This window comes from Protobothrops mucrosquamatus, unplaced genomic scaffold (genome assembly GCF_001527695.2).
Source record: "Protobothrops mucrosquamatus isolate PMUCROS unplaced genomic scaffold, P.Mucros_1.0 scaffold4417, whole genome shotgun sequence".
Classification (NCBI taxonomy): domain Eukaryota; kingdom Metazoa; phylum Chordata; class Lepidosauria; order Squamata; family Viperidae; genus Protobothrops; species Protobothrops mucrosquamatus.
The window spans coordinates 54,992-78,979 of NW_015390330.1; the positions used below are offsets into that span (position 1 = coordinate 54,992).

At 44.1% G+C, this 23,988-nt stretch overlaps 1 protein-coding gene and 1 pseudogene across 1 annotated transcript in view; one reads left to right on the top strand and one right to left on the bottom strand.

Moving 5' to 3' along the window:
* The first annotated feature begins 2,283 nt into the window (after positions 1-2,283).
* On the top strand, positions 2,284-7,554 carry LOC114923573 (annotated as a pseudogene).
* Positions 7,555-14,400: 6,846 nt separating this feature from the next.
* LOC107298995 (antigen peptide transporter 2-like) overlaps positions 14,401-23,988 on the bottom strand; it is a 20,102-nt gene continuing 10,514 nt past the window's right edge. Inside the window, 6 exon segments of the mRNA XM_029286657.1 lie at positions 14,401-15,256; positions 15,823-15,930; positions 17,435-17,571; positions 19,117-19,276; positions 21,153-21,326; positions 22,024-22,212. Of these exon segments, the coding sequence (XP_029142490.1) occupies positions 15,095-15,256; positions 15,823-15,930; positions 17,435-17,571; positions 19,117-19,276; positions 21,153-21,326; positions 22,024-22,212 (930 nt within the window). The 3' untranslated portion in view covers positions 14,401-15,094.

The window sequence follows — 23,988 nt, forward strand, 5'->3', positions numbered from 1 at the left end:
CCAAGGTCCCTCTCACAGTTACTGTTTTTGAGCCAGGTCTCGTCCAATCTGTACTTGTACCTTTGATTTTTCCTGCCTAAATTTAAAAACTTTGCTTTTCTCCACATTAAAACTCATATCGTTGGATAGGGGCCATTGTTCCAGTTTGTCAAGATCTTTTTGAATCCTGAGCTTGTCTTCTGGGGATGTTGACTATTCCTGCCAGTTTAGTGTCATCTGCAAAGTTGATGAGTTCCCCTTCTATTCCCTCATCTAAGTCATTGTAGCAAGGTTTTGTCCATGCAATCACTGGATGCGCCCTAGAAAGCCTCTAACCTGCAGCCCCATAAAGTTCAAACTGCACACAGACTAGGGATTAAGCAAGACAATTCCCGTCTGAACTGCTGTGCTGAGCAAACCTCGCCAGAACACAAGGTAAAAACATTTGTGCTTGGGTGTCGATACTCCTAAGCTCAGAGAACTTCAAAAAGGGTCTTGTCAAGACTTTCCTCTGTTTTTTGCTTATTTTCCTCTTTTTTGGCCCCATCTTTTTCTGTTTCTCCTGCCTTCCTTTCTGTGCAGATGTTTTCTGATGTTACTCAATCTAATTTTGAGGGGTTGGCCACCTAATGAGAAGTAAGGACTCACTGGAGAAGAGCCTAATGCTGGCAAAGATTGAGGGCAATAGAAGAAGGGGACGAGAGAGAATGAGGGGGCTGGACGGAGTCACTGAAGCAGTAGGCATGAGCTTAAAGGGACTCCAGAAGATGGTAGAGGACAGGAAGGCCTGGAGAAATGTCTATGGGGTCGCGATGGGTCAGATACAACTTCGCAACTAACAACAACAACAACCTGGACCAAAATTTGCCGCTGAGTTGGGTTTGCCTGTTAGTTGCACTGAAATGTGGTTAGTTGGGATCTTTTGAAAGAATTTGAGGTTTCGTAGATCAAAAAGCAAGTCTGGGATTTGGGAACTAAAAGATGTATAGCTGTGTACGGTGTGGTGTAGGAAGTTCAGATACATTCTCTCTGCATGATAAAACAAGAACCCAAACGAGATCCATACGAATTGATTATGGAAGATTTTAGGCAGAGATCCGTAAGAATTGAATGTGGAAGATTTTAGGTGTGTAACACACATCAGTCTAGACCAGAGGTAGGCAACCTCAGCTCTTTTATGACTCATGGACTTCAACTCCCAGAATTCCTGAGTCAGCTATGCTGACTGGTCTAAACTAAAATATACACCTGTAATTGCTAGTGGATTCTCACCAGAGGGCTTTGAGGAGGGGAAGAAAAAAAGCTGGAACAAAAGGGTGAAGGCAGAAAAGATTTCCATGCTCGCTGTCAGCTTCTCACAAGGATAATCGATGGGGAAGCCAGCAGGAAATCCAAAATTGCTTTCTCCCATTGATATTCTGACTTCCACTGGCCATTCTTTCTCCGTTTATCGTTTAGGTAGGGAAATAAGCTAACCTTTATTGTCATTTTTTTTTTACTGTGGGCACAAGGCACACATCCAAAATGAAATTTAGTTGCCCACTCTCAAAGTGAAACATACATGACACATATCTAAACATGCTATATACAACACGTGTACAACATATACAAATATCTTTTTGATATTTAACCCAAAGCACCACAGACTGGCCTAGTTTAATGATAAAACAAATAAATCTACTGCCTGGATGCCTGCTCTTCTCTTTCCATTTGTCACATTAGCAGCGTCCTCCATCAGATCAACACACACACACACACACTTCTTCCACCTGTCCCAGGATCACACCCACATTTCCAAGAGGATTTCCAGACCACAGAAATCCCAGGTGTAGAACAAGCTGTAATTAAACCAATTTCCACCTAAGGCGGCTTTTTTCGTTCCAGCCACCGATCGGCCTCTGTCGGGCCCATCACCCGCGCGTTCTCCCCTCCCCCGCCTGCTCAGGAATAGTCCCAACGGCCGGCAACGAGCGGAGCACGCGCAGAAAATCCCTGTCGGTGCTCGCCGCCCTCAGTGCGGCGGCTCTCTCGACCAGGGCGGGAGACGAAGGATCGCGTGCAGCGTTGTGCCTCTCTAGGGAGCAGCGCTCTCTGACCCAGGCTCCGGAGGGGGCGCGTGAGGGCGCTGGAAGTTTTGGCGGGAACGATTTGTAGCTGCCCTGCTGAGGCGGAAAAGCCCTGAGGAAGCGGAGCTCCCCCTGAAACCGGGAAAGGGGCGGGGAAAGGGGGAGGCTCCGCCGTGGCCGAGGGCGGCTGCGAAGGGAGCTTTTCACCCGTTCGGCCTGCGCCGAAGCGGGAGACCGAATGGAGGCCCCGGGGTCTCCGGGGGCGGGAGGAGCAGCAGCCCCCGCAGCCCTTGGAGGGGGGAGCGGCGGCTGCCCGAGAGGCCTCCCCGAGGGGCCTCGCAGCTCCGAGCCCAAGCGCCGGCGCTTCCGCAGCTGCCGCCCCCGGGAGGCCGAGGGGCCCCGGGCGCTCTGCAGCCGCCTGCACCGGCTGTGCCGTGAGTGGCTGCGGCCCGAGCGGAGCGGCAAAGCCGAGATGGTGGACCGGGTGGTGCTGGAGCAGCTGCTGGCCCTGCTGCCCCCGGAGCTGGCGGGCTGGCTGCGGGAGTGCGGGGCGGAGAGCTGCGCCCAGGCGGTGGCCCTGGCCGAGGGCTTCCTGCTCGGCCCGCCGCCCTCCTCCGACCCCCGGGAGCCTCCCGGAGAGGGTCGGCAGGTGAGACAAGTTAACCGCGAGGGATGCCTGGGGGGACGCTGATGGATATAGCAACCTCTCTAAGAAATCACAGATATGAAGCACAAGTTTTTCAGCAGCTCCTAATATTTTGGAACTCATATCCATCCTCTTGAGGCAAATTCTTCTGTTTCACAGTGCTAAAAATTCCATGGGAAGAATTAGATCAGATGTCCCCTAGGTAATAATAATAAAGTTGGAAAGGACCTTGAAGGTCATCTAGTCCAACCCCCTGCTCAGGCAGGGAACCCTATACCATGTCAGACATATGGCTGTCCAGTCTCTTCTTAAAAACTTCCAGGGTCGGAGCATTCACCGTTTCTGGAGGCAGGGTGTTCCACTGGTTAATTGTTCTTACGGTCAGGAAGTTTCTCCTTAGTTCTAGGTTGCTTCTCTCCTTGGTTAGTTTCCATCCATTGCTTCTTGTCCTGCCCTCAGGTGCTTTGGAGAATAGCTTGACTCACTCTTTTTTCAGAAGCAGGATATGTTAATTACATAACTGCAATATTGCACAAAGACATAACCAATGAGAAAAAAGTTAAGTAAAAGATGAAAGTTATGTTTAGATGGTGAAGGTATCTGGTATTTGAGAGCATATGGTGAAAAAATTGAGAGCCCTTTTTTCCTCAAGATTTTTCACTCTAGTAAGCACAATCAGTAGGGAAAGCAATGGTATATATAGTAAACTACTTCGCCAAATCACAGAATAGTTATCCTCATTGCTCAGTTTCAGCATAACTAATTAGAGATTAACGCAAGCATTTGGTTATCCACCATGATAGAAATGGCTGCAGTTCAGGCATCTTGCTGAAATGTGTTTAAAATGTGTGCACCGAAAGTGGTAATCTTGAAAGAAAAGCTTATTTTCTTATTTGATCAAGGAGATCTCACGTTATGGTCAGATTAGGAGGAATGTTGCACACTATTACATTTGTTGTTTCCCACTGCACTTTGATATTTGTCTAGAGCCTATTCTGATTTGTGCTTTTGAACTGCAGAAGGCAGAATGTGCGAAGGGTGGACGTGATTTCCTTCCCGCACATTCCAATAGTTCAGCTCTTTCTTTCTGTACATTCAAAATTATCTTAAGACATTTACAACTAAAAGTTAAATCTTATTGGCAATTTGAGGAGAGAAAGAATGAAGTATCCAAATTGTTTTTTAATGATTATCACAATGTTTTCAGGGGGCTCATTTTACCCCCCACCAAAGCATCTCGGTACTCATTCCGAGATCTCTCCTTGAATTGTCAGACTGGTAGTCTCCCCATTACAAGAGGTACAGGGGAAACCCACCCCCCAAAAGAAGAAGAGAAAAGGCCCCCAAATCTAGAGAAAAAAGTGGGAGAATAGAATAAATACATCCACAAAGAAGAAAAGGCCACACTGTCAAGTGAAGGAGAGGAGATAAACAGCTCTGATCAGAAGGAAAACAGCAAATAAAAGAAGCAATGAAGCATTTTACAACAATGGCAGGCATTTATCTAGAAAAGCAGTCACCGGCAAAGCAGTTCTCAGGTCTCTCACTTTGACTTGGGTTGGGGAAGTACGATTGGGCAGGAAAAAGGTAAGTCAAGCAAACCAACATGGTTATTGTCATCTGAAAGTGAATCATAAACTAGGCCATTTTTTCAGTTGCAGGTGCCATTCATGGAAGAGATCTCAGCAGAGCTCCAGGGAAGAGGAGATCGATCCAGTCCTTCTGAAGAGCTTCTTTTCAGGAGGATACAATTGGGGCCACCTTGCCAGGTAAGAGTATGTTTCTTGTGAGAATTTAAACTACTTCCATTCATGAGTTACTTTGCCAACCAAATGCTGTGTTCATTTAACCTTAGGGTCTCCACAGAATGACCCAGTGAGTCTCATTTAATTTTCAAGATAGTCTGGGGATGTAAACGAAGGACAATTCCCAAGAGTCTGCTATTAGGAAATATAATTTACTGTACATATTGGAAGAGTTTAATTTTCAAAAGACTTTTGAAAACAAATTAAAAAAATAAAAGACCATGAAACAAAACAACAATTGTATAAAACTATTCTATAATTTGGATGCACTTAAGCCACATTTTGGGCCTTTACAACAGCAATGTGGAGGAGGTAGAAGGGGGCTTCCTAGCTCTATGGACTATATGGACCTGCAGGCCTAAGCCTGTCCTATAAGAAAATGTCCATTTCATTTCTTGCAAAGCTTTATTTTCTGTTTTGTGAAGAAAGAAAAGAGAGAGAGAGAGAGAGAGAGAGAGGGAAAAGAAAAAGAAAAAAAGAAATGTGAAAGATTTTCTTTTTCTTTCTAGGACTCTGATCCCTTTGAAGAGGTAGCTGTGGACTTCACACAGGAGGAGTGGGCACTGCTGGATTCTGGCCAGAAGGCCTTGTGCAGAGAAGTCATGCTGGAGGTTTCTAGGAATATGGCTGCTCTGGGTAAGGACTCTTTGCTCTGGGTTCTGTTCATTGGGAAAGGTGTTTTCAGTGGGAAGTAAATAGGGAAGATAACTGCACTCAATTGCTTAAGATAATCAGGACTCTACCTGGCCACATACCTGAATAATAACAAACCTTTAAAAACTTTTTTAATCTCAAGAAAACAATCAAGGCTAGAATGTTTAGTTTATAGCTAATATCCAATGAAGGAGCCATGACATAAAGAGCCCTGTCCACTTCCTCTTGTTTCCCTTCAACCACCAGGGCCCACTGGATCACAAACTAGCAAAGGCACTTAATGGGCAATTTTGTCCAAGGTTGTCATCACAGCCACTCTTCTAGAACATAACTAAGGCCTTGGCAGTAATGTTCATAATGGTTTTGGGAAAGGCTTTAGCTTGGGCAGATGGACCTATCAACAGCAAAGTCGTAATCTGGTTCAGGTCTGAAAAATCCCTTGGATACCATCAGTTTCCTAGATAACAATTAGCACCTATGTTAGATAACATCTCCTAGCTTGACACATAGTTGATGCCAAATCTTAGGCTTAGGTGGGCATATTTTTGAAAGGTGGGTTCCCCCCTTTCATCATTGTAAATTTTAATGAGAATTTCTATTTTCTTTTTTCCAAGCAGGTGATGGTGATGCACTGGGGAATAAAAATGACAAACAGTCAAGGTTATTGAAACTGCAAGGAGCAAAGCATGAAGTGGAAGAAATGTTTCGCCATCAAGGGGAGCCACAAATGCAAGTGAGAAGCCACAGAGAAGAGGGAGAAGAGAGGTTTTTCACTTCTCTTCCTGTTAAAATCCATAGCTTCCTTACCCAGCAAGATCAGAAACAGAAGAGAAAAGGAAAATATGGCAAAAGAGAGAAAAATGAATTTGAATTATGTGAATATAGCAAAAGGCAGACTAAAGGAAAACAATATGATTCCAGACAGAATGGAAAATACATAAATCATTCCTTCTCTTTGACTATGCCTAAAATACTGCATAGGAAACACAAACCACATACATTTGTAAAATTTGGGAGCGATTTTAGTCTAAGCCAGAAGATGAAACTCTGCATGAAGTCTGGAAAGAGCTTCAGTAGTAAGAGTAATCTTAATCGCCATCAGAGGATCCACACAGGTGAGAGACCATATAGCTGTCTGGAGTGTGGAAAAAGTTTTCATCAGAAAACAGAACTTATTCATCATAAAAGGATCCACACTGGGGAGAGACCTTATAATTGCCTGGAATGTGGAAAAAGCTTTCGTCAGAAACCAGAGCTTATTTATCATAAAAAGATTCACACGGGGGAAAGACCTTATAAATGTATGGAGTGTGGGAAAAACCTTCGTCGGAACATAGAACTTATTCATCATAAGAAAATCCACACAGGTGAGAGACCATATAAATGCCTCGAGTGTGGGAAGACCTTTACTCAGAAAGGACATCTTACCTGCCATGTAAGGATTCACACAGGGGAGAAATGTTATAAATGCACAGAATGTGGAAAGTGCTTTTCTCAGGCAGGACAATTTAAATCTCATAAAAGGATCCACACAGGGGAGAAACCGTATAAATGCCTAGAGTGTGGAAAGTCCTTTACTCAGAAAGGACACCTGACTTGTCATGAAAGGATCCACACAGGGGAGAAACCTTTTAAATGCACTGAGTGTGGAAAGAGCTTCAGTAGAAAAGCTTATCTGACTTGCCATCTGAGGATCCACACAGGGGAGAAACCATATATTTGCAGCAAGTGTGGAAAGAGATTCATTGAGCACAGAAGGCTTACTTCCCATCAAAGGATCCATTCAGGTGAGAGACCATATAAATGCCTAGAGTGTGGAAAGACCTTTTTTGACAACAAAGACCTTCTTCGTCACCAAAGGACCCACACGGGGGATAAACCTTATAAATGTCAGGAATGTGAAAAGAGCTTTTTTGGCAATAATGATCTTATTCGTCACCAAAGGATCCATACTGGGGAGAGACCCTATTCATGCAGAGAATGTGGGAAGAGCTTTATTCAGAAAGGACATCTTACTTGTCATGAAAAGATCCATATAGGGGAGGGAACACATCGATGCATAGAATGTGGAGAGAGTTTTACTGACAACAGAGACCTTAGTCGCCACCACCAAAGGATCCACAGAAGGAAAAGATCATATAAATGCCTGGAATGTGAAAAGATCTTTTTCATCAACAGAAACCTAACTCGCCACCAAAGAATCCACACTCGGGAACGACCATATAAATGCATGGAGTGTGAAAAGACCTTTACTCAGAAAGGACATCTTACTTGCCATGAAAGGATCCACACAGGGGAGAGACCTTATAAATGCTTGGAATGTGAAAAGAGCTTTGCTAAGAAAGGACAACTTAATTCTCATAAAATGATCCACACAGATGAGAGATGATACAAATTCCTGTAGTGTGGGAAAAGCTTTATTGACAATAGAGGCCTTATTGCCACCAAAGGATTCACACAAGATAAATCATATAAATGTATTATGTGTGAAAAAAGCTTTAGTGTGTACAGGTCCTTTTCTTGTCTTAAAGGGATCCACTAAGGAAAACATAATTCATAGAATGTCGAACAAGCCTCATTGAGTATAGTCCACTACTTGTAATAAGCTGTATACAGGAAAATCTGTATAAATCCATGGAATGAGCTTAATTCAGAACAGTCAACGTACTCATCAGAAGAGATCCAAACATGGTAGGATACTTTTAATTTCATGGAATGTGCGAAGATCTTTGATTTGAGCTGGAATCTTATTTACCATCCAAACATCTACACAGGAAAAATCCTATTAGCACTCAAGTGTGTAAAAAGCTTAAGGGAGTAATAGCCTTGTCTGTCATACAATGACAGACACAGGGAGTTACCATAGAAATGTAAGATAATAAGCAAGTCAATACACCAGTATATGACTCATTATACATTTTTATCACATTTTAGCAGACACTGAGAACATAGCATCTCTTTGGAAGGTTGAAAACGGTCTTGCCACCATATCGATATGTGCAATGTGTTAAAGCTTCACTGAGTATAATTCACTTATTTGTCATAAAAGGATGCACAGAGGAGAAACCATATATATTTGGAATGACCTTCATTTGAAATAGTCAAGTTACTCATCAAAAGATCCAAACATGGCAAGAAGCTTAATATATGCAACGAGCAAAGATATTTGGTTTTGTTTTATTTATTAAATTTATATGCTGTCTATCTCACCGATAAGGTGAGTCTGCTTGAGGTGGAATTTTATTGACCATCCATACAGGAGAAGTGTTTCAATTGCTCAAGTATGGAAAGAATTGAAGGAGAATCTGTGACCTTACTTGTCATAGGATGACCCATACAGGTAAGTTACCATCAAAGTGTAGGAAAGAATGGGCTAATTAGTGAAATGCATCATTGTCTTATTCATCTGACACTTTATGCACATACTATATATGCCAGAAAATCCTGAAGTTGAAACTCAAATACTTTGGCCACCTAATGAGAAGGAAGGACTCACTGGAGAAGAGCCTAATGCTGGGAAAGATTGAGGGCAATAGAAGAAGGGGACAACAGAGAATGAGGTGGCTGGATGGAGTCACTGAAGCAGTAGGACTCCAGAAGATGGTAGAGAACAGGAAGGCCTGGAGGAACGTTGTCCATGGGGTCGCAATGGGTTGGATATGACTTCACAACTAACAACAACATATATCCCAAATATGGGGAACATATCTCTTTGAAAGGTAGTTACCTCAGTAGGGCTTAAACACTAGGTCTGTGATCGAAGGAAGTTAGGACAGGACACAATCTGTCAGCTGTGGAAGGTGGAAAAAGAAAAGGCGAAGTAACTGATCAGCTAAAGAAAGAAGGGACATGAAAAGGAGATACATCATTTTATTTTTTGCATTCATCATGTAAAAGGCAGGTATTTTTGCATTCATCATGCTAAAAGGCAGATTCAGGTGATTATGGGTTATTTTTGACAAAATATGCCTTGGGCTGCAATGTAAAAACAGGTTTGTACATTGTTGAAATGTATGTTTGTAACCCCAAGTTGCATTGTCCAAACCGTATTCCCACTGATATTACACTTTTACTTTTTACACTTTTGCACATCCAGTTTTGGTCACCACGAAAGATGATAAAGATGATTAGGGGACTGGAGGCTAAAACATAAGGAATGGTTGCTGGAATTGGGTATGTCTAATTTAACGAAGAGAAGGACGAGGGGGGACATGATAGCAGTGTTCCAATATCTCAGGGGCTGCCCCAAAGAAGAGGAAGTCAAGCTATTCTCCAAATCGCCTGAAGGCAGGACAAGAAGCAACGGGTGGAAACTAACCAAAGAGAGAAGCAACCTAGAACTAAGGAGAAACTTCCTGACAGAACAATTAACCAGTGGAACAACCTGCCTCCAGAAGCGGTGAATGCACCAACACTGGAGGTTTTTAAGAAGAGACCGGACAGCCATTTGTCCGAAATCATATAGGGTTTCCTGCCTGAGCAGGGGGTTGGACTAGATGACCTACAAGGTCCCTTCCAACTTTATCATTATTATTATAAAGATGTTGAGATTCTAGAAAAAGTACAGAGAAGAGCAACAAAGATGATGAGGGGACTGGAGGCTAAAACAAGGAATGGTTGCTGGAATTGGGTATGTCTAGCTTAATGAAGAGAAGGATGAGGGGGGACACGATAGTGTTCCAATATCTAATATCTCAGGGGCTGCCCCAAAGAGGGAGTCAAGCTATTCTCCAAAGTGCCTGAATCAAGGAGAAAAGCAACCTAGAACTAAGGAGAAACTTCTTGATAGAACAATTAACCAGTGGAACAACCTGCCTCCAGAAGCGGTGAATGCTCCAACACTGGAAGTTTTTAAGAAGAGACTGGACAGTCGTTTGTCTGAAATAATATAGGGTTTTTTGCCTGAGCAGGGGGTTGGACTAGATGACCTCCAAGGTCCCTTCCAACTTTATTATTATTACTATATAAATGAATTTTTTCCCACGACTTCTCAAAACTCTGTTTTGGGCCATCCACAATCAAAGGGATAGTTACTTAGAGGATGAGTGACTTCCTTGAGTTCCCTCTTAATTTACCTAAAAACTATATGAAACATATCAGTTTTTTAAAGTTCATAAAACATTTAAATCTGAAGAGTTAATTTCTACTGTAGATTTCATCTAGATGGGAACTATGGAAAGAATGTAATTAGAAACAATAGGTTTGCTCCAGCCGCTTCCAACCTTTTCTATACTTTGCACCCCTAAAACGCTTCTGATACATTCTCGCACCCCTTACAAACATTCGAAATAATGGCAATGAATTATGCATGTACACTATAATTTTGAAAACCCAACTTTTCACACCCCTTGGAATATCATCTGGCACCCCTGGTTGGGAACCCCTGGTTTACTCACAAGCAAAGGATTCACACAGGTGAGAAACCATACAAATACTCTTTCATTCCAAGAATAACTTACCTTACTGTTGAAAGACTTTCTGTGCAATCTGGGATACTCTTAGATTCCCAACTCCTGCTCAAATGGCAGATGTGTTTAAGAAATTTTTTGCACAGCTTCATGTGTGTCCATTTGCCCATCCTTGGATCAACAGGCTCTGCTTACAGTCATGCCTTGGACACCTCCCAGGTGAAATACTATAATGTGCTCTACGTGAGGTTGCCCTTGAGTAAATGAAAACTTCAACTGATACAAAAGGTAGGGATGTGTCAGTTATGTGAAGTAGAACAGCATATGTTACACCTTGATTGAATCCCCGTTAATGTAATTTAGGATTGCATTGGCTTTTTTGGCTGCCACCACACACTTTGCTCATATTTAATTGATTGTCCACTAAGACGCCAGGATCCCTCACAGTTACTGCTATTAAGCCTGGTTTCACCCAATCTATATGTGTACTTTTGTTTTTTCTTGCCTATGTGTAATGCTTTACTTTTCTTTATATTGAACTTCACTTTGTTGCCAGCTTAGTATCATCTGCAAATATGACAAGTTTACCTCCTACTCGCTCATCTAAGTCGTTTATGAAGATGTTGAAGAGTACTGGGCCTAAGACAAAACCTTGTGGTACCCTATGCTTACTTCCCTCCATATAGATGTAATACCATTAAGGATTACTCGTTGAGTACGGTTTGTCAGCCAGTTACAAATCCATCCGATGGTGATGCTATCTATCCCACCTCTACTGTGCAAGCTGCATGGATTGCCAGTTTGCTTCCGGATCCAGTTCAAGTTGGTGCTTTTGAATTTTAAAGCCCTTAATGGTATGGAGCTAAGTAATTTGAGGGACTGTCTCTTCCTAATTGCATCTGTCCATCACATCAGTTCTGGCAGGAAAGGTATATTGTGGGTCCTGTCTATTAAGGAGTTGTATTTGGTGAGATGTACATGACTGGCCTTTTCTGCTGTGGCACCCATTCTTGATACCCTTCTGGTATCAAAACATGTGTTGGAACTCAAGAAAGCTCAAGGAAGTAGTGAACTAGTGAGGGGTTGAACTGTTTACAATATGGAATCCTTTCTCCTAATGTGAATGATTTTTTAAAATCATAGAATGTTTTTAATATTGTTAATTATTTGCTGTTTTTTATTGTATGCTGTCTAAAGCAGATCTCCAACCTTTCTGGGCTCACGGCACTAACGGCCCCGTTCATGCATGTGGCACGCACTAGCACTGTACACATGCGCAAACGGCTGCACACCCCTGCGACGGCTAGCGCCCCTTTCACACAAGCGCAAACAGGCTATGCAACCCACCTGGGCTATCGGCCCCATTCATGCATGTACGTACAGGCCACAGACACACGCCCTGCGCTAGCATCTTCATTTGCACCCACGCGCATGTGCATACGGGGCCATGGGCTCTAGTGCGAGCGGTGGTGAATGCACGCCCACTTGTGTGCACACCGGCCAGCCATTTCTGCAGTGTTGGGGACTCCTGGTCTAGAGATGTTTTGGGAGCTGGGTAGCCCTATAAATATGAGGCATAAATAAATTATAAATTCACACAGGAGAAACCTTATATATGCAGAGAATATGGATGGCGCTTTCTTTTCAAGAATTGCTAGATTAAAAGCTCAGGAAGCCTGGTTGCTGATGGTCCCATGCAGGAAAAGAAAATCCAAAGCAGAATTATAATGGGAACCTGGAACATAGGAAGTGTCAACATAGAAAAGCTCGATCTGTAAAATACGAAATGGCTAACACTGACATCCTTGGCACCAGTGAATTGAGGTGGGACTGGGGTTGGACTCCTTTGCTCGCATGGATTCCACCTTTTTATTAGGATGTGATCAAGACCTGGCATTGTTTCATAGCCAAGAAGGTATGTTATCTCCCACCCCACTTATCAGCTAGGAAGCCAAGTGTTGCAACTTTCCATCTTGGAAGGGTCACCACTGATTAATGTTTTTTATTATTAGTTTTAAGGATAGGCTCCTTTTGAGTATCCTAAAGTGATCCACAATTTAATTAACATCTCAGAAACAGGACTGGTTACCCAAAGAGCTCTACCCTTTGCTTGTCAAGTGCAGCTATTGTATGATCTGAGAAGCACCCCAGCCAGACCTTAAGGTGTTAATTGCGAATTGCTTTCGGTCCTCCAGGGGCTTAGCAAGGTTAAAAAAAATCTTGTCATTTCCCTTTGTTACCCTCCCATGGGGTGGGAGAAGGGGGGGAGGGAATAGAAGATCAGCCCCATAAAGGCAATAATCTTTGTTTGAGCAGTTGCCATGGCAATTGTTCCTTATCACGCCTGCTTCTGGAAACATTTCAAGGAACAAAATCTTCAAACTTGCAATCTTGGGAATTTATTAATACATTATTAACTGTAACCCTGGTTTGCTTTGTGTATCTCTTGAAACCCAATCAACTCTTGAAGACTCAACCAACCAGGAACAACCAAGCACAAAAGGCAAAGAAAAAGTTAAGAAGATCAACATAGGGGAGAAACATGATAGATGCAGTCTGGAAAGGGCTTCAGTGCAAACTGTTCTCTCACTTGCCATCAAAGGATCCCTACAGGGGAGAAATGGTATAAATGTCTGGAATGTGGAAAGAACTTTACTCAAAAAGGACAACTTAATTCTCATAAAAGGATCCATACTGGGGAGTGACCATATACATGTATGAATCCCAGGAAGTTACTTAGGACATCTTACAGGTCATGAAAGGATCCGCACAAGGGAGGAACCACATAAATGCAGTGTGAAAAGAGCTTTGCTAAGAAAGGACAACTTGACTCTCATAAGTGGATCCACACAGGTGTGACCATATAAACGTATGGAGTGTGAAAATAGTTTTAATGATTACAGCACATTTGCTTTTTTTACAAAATGGATCCATAGAGGAGAAACCATGTAAAGCCATGCAATTAACTTAATTCAAAACAAGTTACTCATCTTTAAAGGATTCAAACATGGGGGAAAAGCTTACCGTGTGGGCCAAAGATTGATGGTTTGAGCTGGAATTTTATTTACCCTCCAAGCATTAATGATAAGCTGGGATTTTTAGAAAGTAAATATTTGAATCTGATTAGATTAGATAGCAAGTCTAAAGGGAGATAAAGGAGTATAGTTAACTGATGTAGAAAGATCAGATAAATTCTCCCTGCTTGTTTTATACAACAAGAACCCAAATGAGGGATCCACTCGAATGGAAGATCCTTGACAGACTCATTTGCTTGCCATAACACAATTAGATTAAAATGGGTTTGGCTGACTAATACCACAGTGGCTGCCAGAACTGAAGATTTGCAGTATTCTCTGGCAGGGACAGAATGAAGTTGAAAAATGCAGCAGACCATATTTTGCTCCCATTTCTTATTTTTTTACTCCACTGCAGGTTTCAGTTATTTTGTAGCCTTGCTTGCAACTACTGTATTTTCTTGTTGAGTACAGTGTGTGATTAAAAGTAATTATTGCTTTGCTCAATATATTATTTCAACTCTCCACTGTTTCATTGCCTTTGAATCCATGAATCCCTTGCTCACGGTTTGCTACCTCAAAATGGAGCTTGACTGGCAAGCTGAAAACCTCTGAAAGGGGTAAGGGTTAACCCACTTTTCATGTTGTTGCTGAGAAAAACTGCTGTTTGAATTATCTATTCTATTGTATAAGATCAGGGGTAGGCAACCTTGGCTCTTTTATGACTCGTGGACTTCAACTCCCAGAATTCCTGAGCCAGCGACTCAGGAATTCTGGGAGTTGAAGTCCACGAGTCATAAAAGCCAAGATTACCTACCCCTGGTATAGATGTTTGACTAACGACTGATTGAGTGTCTTCAAGTCCGTGTCAATTCTTAGCATTCAAATATGTACCTGGATCTTCAGGATTTCCCATCACTTCAGTAACTGAATCCATTCCCCTTGCCTTGGTCATCCACTTCTCTTTCCTTCTGCCTTTCTTTCCCAGCATTAGACCCTTCTCTAGAGAGCTGGCTCTTTGCAGAATATGTTCAATATCACTTCCAGTAGTACAAATTCAAATAATGCAGCCATTTTGTGGGATTCTCTAACCGTACTAATTTGAGACCTACCTACGTGACTTCCATCCACAGGCAGATTTGCTAGAACTAAAAGGGATCACACGCAGACTTTGTTTTGTTAAATAAACAAGAAGTCAAGTTACCGCAACCAATATTAAAAAGTGTGACAAAAAAGCAGGTTGTACAAAAAAAAAAGTCTCACGTGCTAAATTTAAACGAAGGAAAAACTGGAATATTGGTATGTTTGCTAAACAAAGCAGTTGCTTGAAACGGGATTGTGCATCTTTCATCACAGAGTTTCCGGAGTCCAAGTCGTTACTTAACACCACATGAATTGTGTCCAGATAAGAAAGACAACCTCCTCTTCCAAATGGCTGCCGTTCATCAACTCTTGACTGATCAAGAGCTGATGGACAGGTGGCCTTCTGGGTCACTCTCTTTCCATTGGACGGTGCTGTTGTCTATCTCCCCGGCCAATCATGCATTTGGCATCTACAAAAGCAGTGGATCCTGTGGCCGAGCATCTCCGTTGCAATGCCGGAAGTTGCCTGGGTCCTTTCCACCAGTCTGTACAAGGGGCCTCTCCTGTCCATCAATTCCGTGTAAGTCTACTCCTCCACAACCTCTCTGCCTGTTCTGTCCCAGCCTATGGCCCTCCTTGTTAAATGCACAAGGACAAAAACCCTTTTAATATTTTTAAAACCTGCCAAATGGTCCAAAAACAAAAGCAACAAAACACAATCCAAATGGAGGAAAGTGTCCACACGAAACACAATGCAAAACAGGGAATTAGTCACTGGTAATGCCAACAGAACATGATCCCAGGAAGTACTTTACAACGGTTGCCTTCAGCAACCAGCACTGCCCACACCTTCCCTTTTTTATTAAACAGCCCCAAGGCGTGGTTTCTCAATGCCTTCTCCTCCTCCCTTGGAGTTGCCGTATTGTCTCCCTCTGACCTGCTCTAGTTAACTGCCTTACAAGGGTCTCTAATGACTTCCAGCTGTGAGTCCTCAGAGTCTGACAGCTGAGTCTCATCCAGAGCACGATTGGAGGGGCCAGGCTCTTCATCCGATTGTGAGTCCTGTAACTCATCAGAGCCTTCCTTCGATTCTGATGGCTCTCCAAATCCCTCCTCCTCTGATTTCACGGACTCGGCTGCCGGGTCCACTGGCTGGCACGGACTCACAACACCGTCTTCCAGCACCACAATCTTGTGTGCGTTTTCCACCGTCTGCATCCGGTGAGCAATCACCAGCACGGTCCGAGCTTTACTTTTCTGCAGAGACTCCAGGATCTGAAAAAGGAAGCAGTGATCCAAAGGAAATCCTCAGTTCCTTAGAAGCATTAGATACAATCTCCCTCACATTTCCACCGAAAAGGGTTTCTCCAGCTCTGCAATAGAGTTTGGCCCCAAATGTTTTGCAGTCTGGAAAACAATAAAAGCCACCCGAATGAAGGCAAATATGTGTGTCCCAGGATAATGTTGCAAGATCCAATAAGGGTCGGTCACCAGGACCAGAGGTTTAGCTTTCTGAGCTTTCAGACTCATGTTGGAGCCCATCCTCAGAGAACTTCTCTCTCACCAGAATGTAAGTACCACAGAGGAGAAGCTGTCCACCATTTTCAGTTCCCTTCCTAGCATCACAATCCGATGAGAATCACTGGTGCAAAATATTCAAAATATTTGATTTCCTCCTGCAATATTGTTTGCCATTTGGCTATATTTGTTGTTTTAATTTTATGCATGGTTAAGTATGTCAGCAGCTCAGAGTCAGTTTAAAACCAGAGGGGCATGTCAGGCTGGTAAAGTGAATAAACATATTTACATCTGTACAAATAAACATTTAGATGGGCTGTTGGTTTGATCCCCGAGCTTGGCGATTTGGCTGCAAACATTTGGTCTCCATTCGGGGAAACATCTTCAGTGCGTTTTGAATCGTGCTCATCTGTCAGAGCACTGGCCTTTTAAATACCTTTTTGTGTCAGGTAAATTGGTGTGGGTGTTGTTTGTCCGGATTTTGCTGAGTAATGGTCTGATCCGGACAAAATCCGGACAAACAACACCCACACCAATTTACATTGCACAAAAAGGTATTTAAAGGCCAGTGCTCTGACAGATGAGCACAATTCATAAAGCACGGAGGATGCCTCTCCGAATGGAAATGAAACGTTTGCAGCCAAATCGCCAAGCTCAGGGATCAAGCCAACAACCCAACTACCAACCCAACATCTCAAACATTTAGATCCATATAGCAATAGCACTTACGCTTATATACCGCTTCATAGTGCTTTACAGCCCCCTCTAAGCGGTTTACAGAATCAGCATATTGCCCCCAACAATTTTACCAATTTCGGAAGGATGGGAGGTTGAGTCAACCGTGAGCCGGTGAGAATAGAACTGCCAAACTACTGGCAGCCAGGAGTCAGCAGAAGTAGCCTTCTAACCACTGTGCCACCTCGATTCATATCTGCTTGCAAACTATTGTTAAATAGTTTTCACTGTACATAAGCCAGCAGCCCTCTAAGGAGATTCAAATCATAATAACCCCCAGAAGACAAGCTGATAAAAGAGAAGACAACTCAACATAAAACTCTAAATTTACCATATTGGGATGGCACCAGATTTTAAAGTCTATCACCTAAATAAACTAGGAAGAAATTATGACACTTCTGGTCAAATAAGCCCAGTTTTCCTATGCTGTCACCACACAAAAATTCAGATTAAGCCCTTCAGGGTCCCTGAACTAATCCAGCTAAGGTCCACACCCAGCCCCCCCTCACAGATCCCTCGCACTCACTGCAGCTTCACTCTTGGTGTCCAGGGCACTCGTGGCTTCATCCAGTATCAAGACCTTTGGGTCACGGATCAGGGCCCGGGCGATGGCCAATCGTTGCTTCTGCCCGATGGAGAGCTGCCCTCCCTTCTCCCCCACCTCTGCAGGAAGACAAGAAAGACAGAGGCAATCAAGAGCGAAGTCAAGGTTGAGCAAAGATTTAATTGTGATTTATCACTTGTTGCTTGTATGTATGCGGAGAGCTTATGCACTGGAGACAAATTGCTTGTGTGTCCAATCACACTTGGCCAATAAAGAATTCTACTCTACTCTACTCTACTCTACTCTACTCTACTCTACTCTACTCTACTCTACTCTACTCTACTCTACTCTACTCTACTCTACTCTACTCCACTCCACTCCACTCCACTCCACTCCACTCCACTCCACTCCATCCTCCACTCCATCCTCCACTCTCCACACCATTCCTACTCCTATTCATCTTTTGTCCTAAGGGGTGGCAAAGCAATGAGCTGCAGAACAAGGCAAACACTGAAGCCCGACACTCTCTGAAGTGGGAGGGGGAAACTGCAATCAGGACAGCTGGCTCTCTTACGGTATTTTCAGTGCAAAAGGTCCGGAGGAGGGAAACCAGCCCCTTGCACTTTTAACAACGGCAGAAGAGATTTTAGGATGCGCGATTTTGGAAACGGCGCCAGAATGCAATTAGCTCTTGGAACACTCTTTCCTATCTTAGTCTTTCAATTACATCATTACAATTGGAGCCATCCGTGTAACCCAGAGCTTTACCAGTAGGCCTCAGGTTACACACCAGTAAGCACGACTGGAGTTTCTGTTGCTAAGCAAGCTATGCGTAAAATGTGACATCACGTGACCGCCTTGCTTGGTGAAGGCAATCCATGCATGCAGTCCTAACTGCCGTTGTTAACTTAACCCCACTGGTCATTAGGCTAGGATCCCCCTGCCATTACTTGCTAGCTTCTCACAAGCAAAGTCAGGGGGGGTTGGCTACAGGAATTTCAAAATCCCAGGAGGCTCACAAGAAGGCTGGCAGGCAATAAGTGGCTGATGCCGGGGGGCGAGGGTGTGTGGGCGGTTGCAGCACTGTGGGTGAGGCTTTTTGGATGCGGGAATTGGTGTGGGAGGGTACATAGGCAGCCACATCTCTCAGAGATGTGCTACATTTTTTGGGCCCCAGAATGTCTGCTGCCAGGCAAGGGAGAGTGGGTGTCGGAGCAGCACATGCCTATTTTTGCGGATACTGGATACTGGAGTAGCTCCTGCCAGGTGGGAGAGACTTATCCCAATGACTCGTCACCTACTTTGCGGCTTCCCCACTGGCTTTGCTTGTCGGAGGCTGGCAAGGAAGGCTGCAAATGGCACTCACTTGATCGTGGGGCACTGCAACCGTTGTAAGTGCAAGGGTTGCCAAGCACCCAGAATGCGATCCCGTGACTGCAGGGGAGGGGCAAAGTCAAGGACTAGTCGCCACTTCTGTTTTTTTCAGCGCCACTGTAATTTGGAACAATGGAATGGTCCTAACACAAGGACTGCAGTATACATTGCAACAAAGTAAGGAGGATTTCACTTTACAAAAGCCAATAATCAGGACCGGTGGGTTTTCTGGGAGGAAAGTGGGGTTTTCTGGGATGAATCAAAGGGGGGGGGAAGCGGATTTTGCCCACCTGCAGCGAAGCCTCCTTCCAGCTCATTGATGAATCCCAGGGCATCAGCTTCTTTCGCTGCTCTCTTCACATCTTCTTCACTGCAGCCTTGCAGGCCGTAGGCGATATTGTCCCAGACGGACCCGGAGAATAGGACGGGCTCCTGGCCCACCAGGGCCACCTGCAATTGGACAGGGAGGCCTATCAGGACTGAGGGAGAAACTCTATTGATCTTCCTCATCAAGCACCTTTCCAGGGTGGGGCTGGTTGATGCTCAAGGTTGATGCTCAATGTGCAGAATTCAGAATAACAAGAGTTGGAAGGGGCCGTGGAGATCTTCTCGTCCAACCCCCTGCTCAGGCAGGAAGCCCTATTACCATTTCAGACAAATGGTTTTCCAATCTCTTCCTAAAAACTTCCAGTGTTGGGGTGTTCACAACTTCTGGAGGCAAATTGTTCCACTGATTGTTCTCAGTCAGGAAATTTCTCCTTAATTCTAGGTTGGTTCTCTCCTTGACTAGTTTCCATTCATTGTTTCTTGTCCTGCCTTCAGGTGCTTTGGAGAAAAGCTTGACCACTTCTTCTTTGTGACACCCGCTGAGGTATTGGAACACTGCTATCATGTTCACCCCTAGTCTTTCTTGTAGTGAATCTTACGTGCAGATGTACGGTTCAATACATCTCCCAACTGTAGAGCTTGTGCTGTTCTCTGCTCTTTTTAATTTGGAGGCAAAGTGGCGGCACTCAGCCAACCTCACCTGATTTTGAAAAGCTAAGTAGGATCAAACTTTGTTGGCACCTGGATTTAATTCCAGATCACCAAAACATATCACAACCTTTACACTGTTGCCAGAGAAACGGCACAGCCACAATCATAGATCAAAGGAGATTCTAATCTTTTATCTCAGGATATGAACATGTGCAGAATTTCCTGAATGCAGCACCTTTTTATCTATCAAGGAACATAAGAAATCAAAAGCCTTACATTCCAGGCATCTTTTACTACCTTCAGCACTAGAGCAGATCTGAGGAACTTTGGACATTCCAAGCCCCAATTTCGTGGCTTCCAAAATTGCCTTAGTGGCATTGCGTTCATTTTTCTCTATGGGAATTATGGATGTCAGCCACACAATTTCTGAAAATCAGAGGCTCTTCCCACTTTTTTGAGGAAGAAACGGCATAAAAAATGCAGTGTATGCCATAAAAATTAGCATTTTAAAACAAGCACACAAAGAAAAAAATGCAATGCATGTGATGAGATGGATGACTATCTGTCTGTCTGTCTGTCTGTCTAATCTATCTATCTATCTATCTATCTATCTATCTATCTATCTATCTATCTATCTATCTATCTATCTATCTATCTATCTATCTATCTATCTATCTATCTATCTGTTATCTATCTAGCAATAGCAACAGTACTTATATACCTCTTCCCAATGCTTTACAGCCCTCTCTAAGCAGTTTACAGAGCCAGCATATTGCCTACACAATCTGGGTCCTTGTTTTACCAACCTCAGAAGGATGGAAGGCTGAATCAACCTTGAGCTGATGAGACTCGAACTGCTGAACTGCTGGCAGCCGGCAGTCAGCAGAAGTAGCCTGCAGTACTGCATTCTAACCACTGCGCCACCACAGCTTTTAGGTCTTGTCTGTCTGTCTGTCTGTCTGTCTGTCTGTCTGTCTGTCTATCTATCTATCTATCTATCTATCTATCTATCAATCTATCATCCATATCTATCTATCTCATTTATCTATCATCCATCTATCTATCTAATATATCATCCGTATCTATATCATTTATCTATCATCCCTCTATCATCCATCCATCCATCCATCCATCCATCTATCTATAGATAGATGGATGGATGGATGGATGGATGGATGGATGGATGGATGGATGGATGGATGATATAGATGTTCTTAAAGCCCAGACAATTCCAACCATATCATCCTAATGTCATGTATCAACCCCCTTCCCAAAGCCTCCCCAAGTGTAACCCTTCAACCACCAAAGAGACCTAGGCCTCTTCCTGCAGGTGATAGTCCTATCTCACCTGCCTATGGAGATACTTGTGCTCATATTTCCCAACTGGTTCTCCATCCAGCAGGACCTCCCCAGACTGGGGTTCGTAGAAGTGCTCCAGGAGGGCGACGCAGCTGCTCTTTCCGCTGCCGTTCGGGCCCACCAGCGCCATCACTTCCCCAGGGCAGAGCTCAAAGGAGACATTCTAGGGCACAACGAGATGCAAATAAACGCGAAATGAAGCAGGAATGTGCTGTGTTAATTAACATTATACTTAGATCCCATAGTCTCAGTCTCGTATAGCACAGGTAGTCCTCAGCTTACAACCAGAGCTGAGCGCCAAATATTTGCTACTAAGTGAGACTGTGGTTAAGTGACTTATGCACTATTTTACGATCTTTCTTGCCACAGTTCCTAAGTGAATCACTGCAGTTATTAAGTTAATAACATGGTTGTTAAGTGAATCTGGCTTCTCCATTGACTTTGCTCATTGGAAGGCTGCAGCCCGGGACGCTGCAACCGTCATGAATATGAGTTAGTCGCCAAGTGTCTGGATACTGATCACCTGACTATGGGGATGCTGCCACGGTCGTTAGCATGATAAATTGTTTTAAGTCCCCTTTTTCACTGCTGTCATAACTCTGAACAGCCACTAAACAAACTGTTGTAAAGTTAAGGGGTGCCCGTAGAGAAACTTGCTTTGTCTTTCTAAAGACCTTTAAAGTCTCAACATTCTTCCTTCCAATGTTCTTTATCAAAATTAAAGGATCGCGATTACGTTTGTAGAACATACAACCAACTTAACTGAGTTACTTAAAGCTTTTAGCAATTGCATTTGAGTGATGTACTGTTAGGGTGTCATGCAAAGCAACCCGGGTGCTTTCCAGCTTCCCATAAGGTACCTTCAGGACCTGGATCTCGGGGCGGGAAGGATAGCAGAAGGAAACATTTTGGAAGGAGATGTGTCCGGAGAGGGTTTCTGGAGACAGCATCCCTTCTGTGCTGACAGAAGGTTTCCGGTCAAGATATTCAAATACTTTTTCTGCTGCGCCCACATTGCTCAGGGCATCCCCATAAATGTAAATCAGGGTCTGTGGGAGGAAAAGGAAGGGGCAACAATGTTAAGACATGAGAACATCTGCAAAGGGAGGAATACAGCTGGCTACTGTGTTTTGAGCATCGAGATTAGTATTCCAGTATTTGAGGGGCTGCCACAAAGAGGAGGGGGCTCAACTTATTTTCCATAGCATCAGAGGGCAGGAAACAATGGATGGAAAGTAACTGAGGAGAGAAGCAACCTGGAACTAAAGAGAAACTTCCTAACAGTGAGGACAGTTAACCAGTGGAACAGCTTTGCCTTCAGATGTTGTGGGTGCTTCATCACTCAAGGTTTTTAAGAAGAGACTGAACAGCCATTTGTCTGAAATGATATAGGGCAGGGGCGTCAAACTCGCAACGTCACGTGACGTGTCATGACGTATCGTAACTTTTTTTCCACTGCCGGCAGTGGGGTGGGCGTGGTTTCGCTAGGATGCATACGGGCCCGTGGGCCGGCAGTTTGACACCCCCGGTATAGGGTATCCTGCTTGAGCAGGGGGCTGGACTAGAAGACCTCCAAGGTCCCTTCCAGCTCTATTCTGACTGGTTGTCTAAAGCAACACTCAAAAGTCCAGTGTGAATGAGAACTGAATTTCCTCCCAAGTATCTCAGTGCATTTGTCCAGAGCAGTGGTGGCAAACCTATGGCACACATGCCAGAGGGGGCACTCATCACAGCCCCAGATCCGCCTCCTCCCGTGGCCCCCTCCTCACCAGCAGCCCCCCAGAGGAGAATCGCCCCCAAGCGCAGGCCGTGCGGAGCAGCACAGCCAAGGACATGGCAGCCGGGCAGCGGGGAGAAGACTCCGCCCTTGCGCCCCGTCGCACACAGATGATGCTGTGGGGCACAGGCAAAGGGCGTCGACGCATGGCACTGCTGGGACGCCTTGGCGAACTGCTGCGGCAGGTTGTGGAGGCGGTGGGTGGCCCTGTGGGTGGTGGGGTGGTGGGGGCAGTTTGGGGGCACTCGATCTCTAAAAGGTTCGCCATCACTGATCCAGAGCATTATGCATAGAATATCTTATGGATATTAATGATCTCACGAATGAAGGCAAAGATATGTGTCCCAGGATAAAGTTGCAGGATCCAATCTGGGTCAATCACCAGGACCAGACCCAGATCGGATCCTGCAATATTTAGTGATCTCTTTGAAAGCTAAACTTGGAAGTCCTTGAAAGAAGCTGCCTTGGGGAGAGGATCAACTTTAATGATATGCTCAAGTCCAGCCTGACTCCTGCTGACCACACAGATGTGTCCCTGCAGTTTTCTTGGCAACAATGCAGAAGAACCTGGCCTGGTCCTTTGGTGGGAGATTTGTAGTCCAGTTCACTACCTCGGGATCCCTAGGTGGTCTCCTATCCAACTAACCAGGCCAACCCCTGCTTTCTGAACCTACAGAGCAGATGCTGCCTCCTGCTGGGTGAGAAAGTCCAGGAAGAAAAGGGGAGAGAAGAAAAAAGGTGTTTGTTTTTTTTCATAGTGTATCTCATGGCTGTTTCAAGCACTTTCTGAAAGCAACCGAACTGTAGAAAATAATTGCTTTGCTTCTTGAAGACGAGCCTCCAGTTTCAGCCAAGACCATCTGCAATTTTCAGCTTGCAACTTTGTGCAAATTACTGGTTTCTGTTCCCAATGGTTTAAAGTGGCAATAAATTACTTTTAAAAGAGAAAAGACATCCGATTTGAAATCTGGAATGCCTTCCCCTCCTTATGGAGATTCCCAACACAATTAAATCCCCAGGTAAATGCCCCCCAAAGTGCTATTTTTTT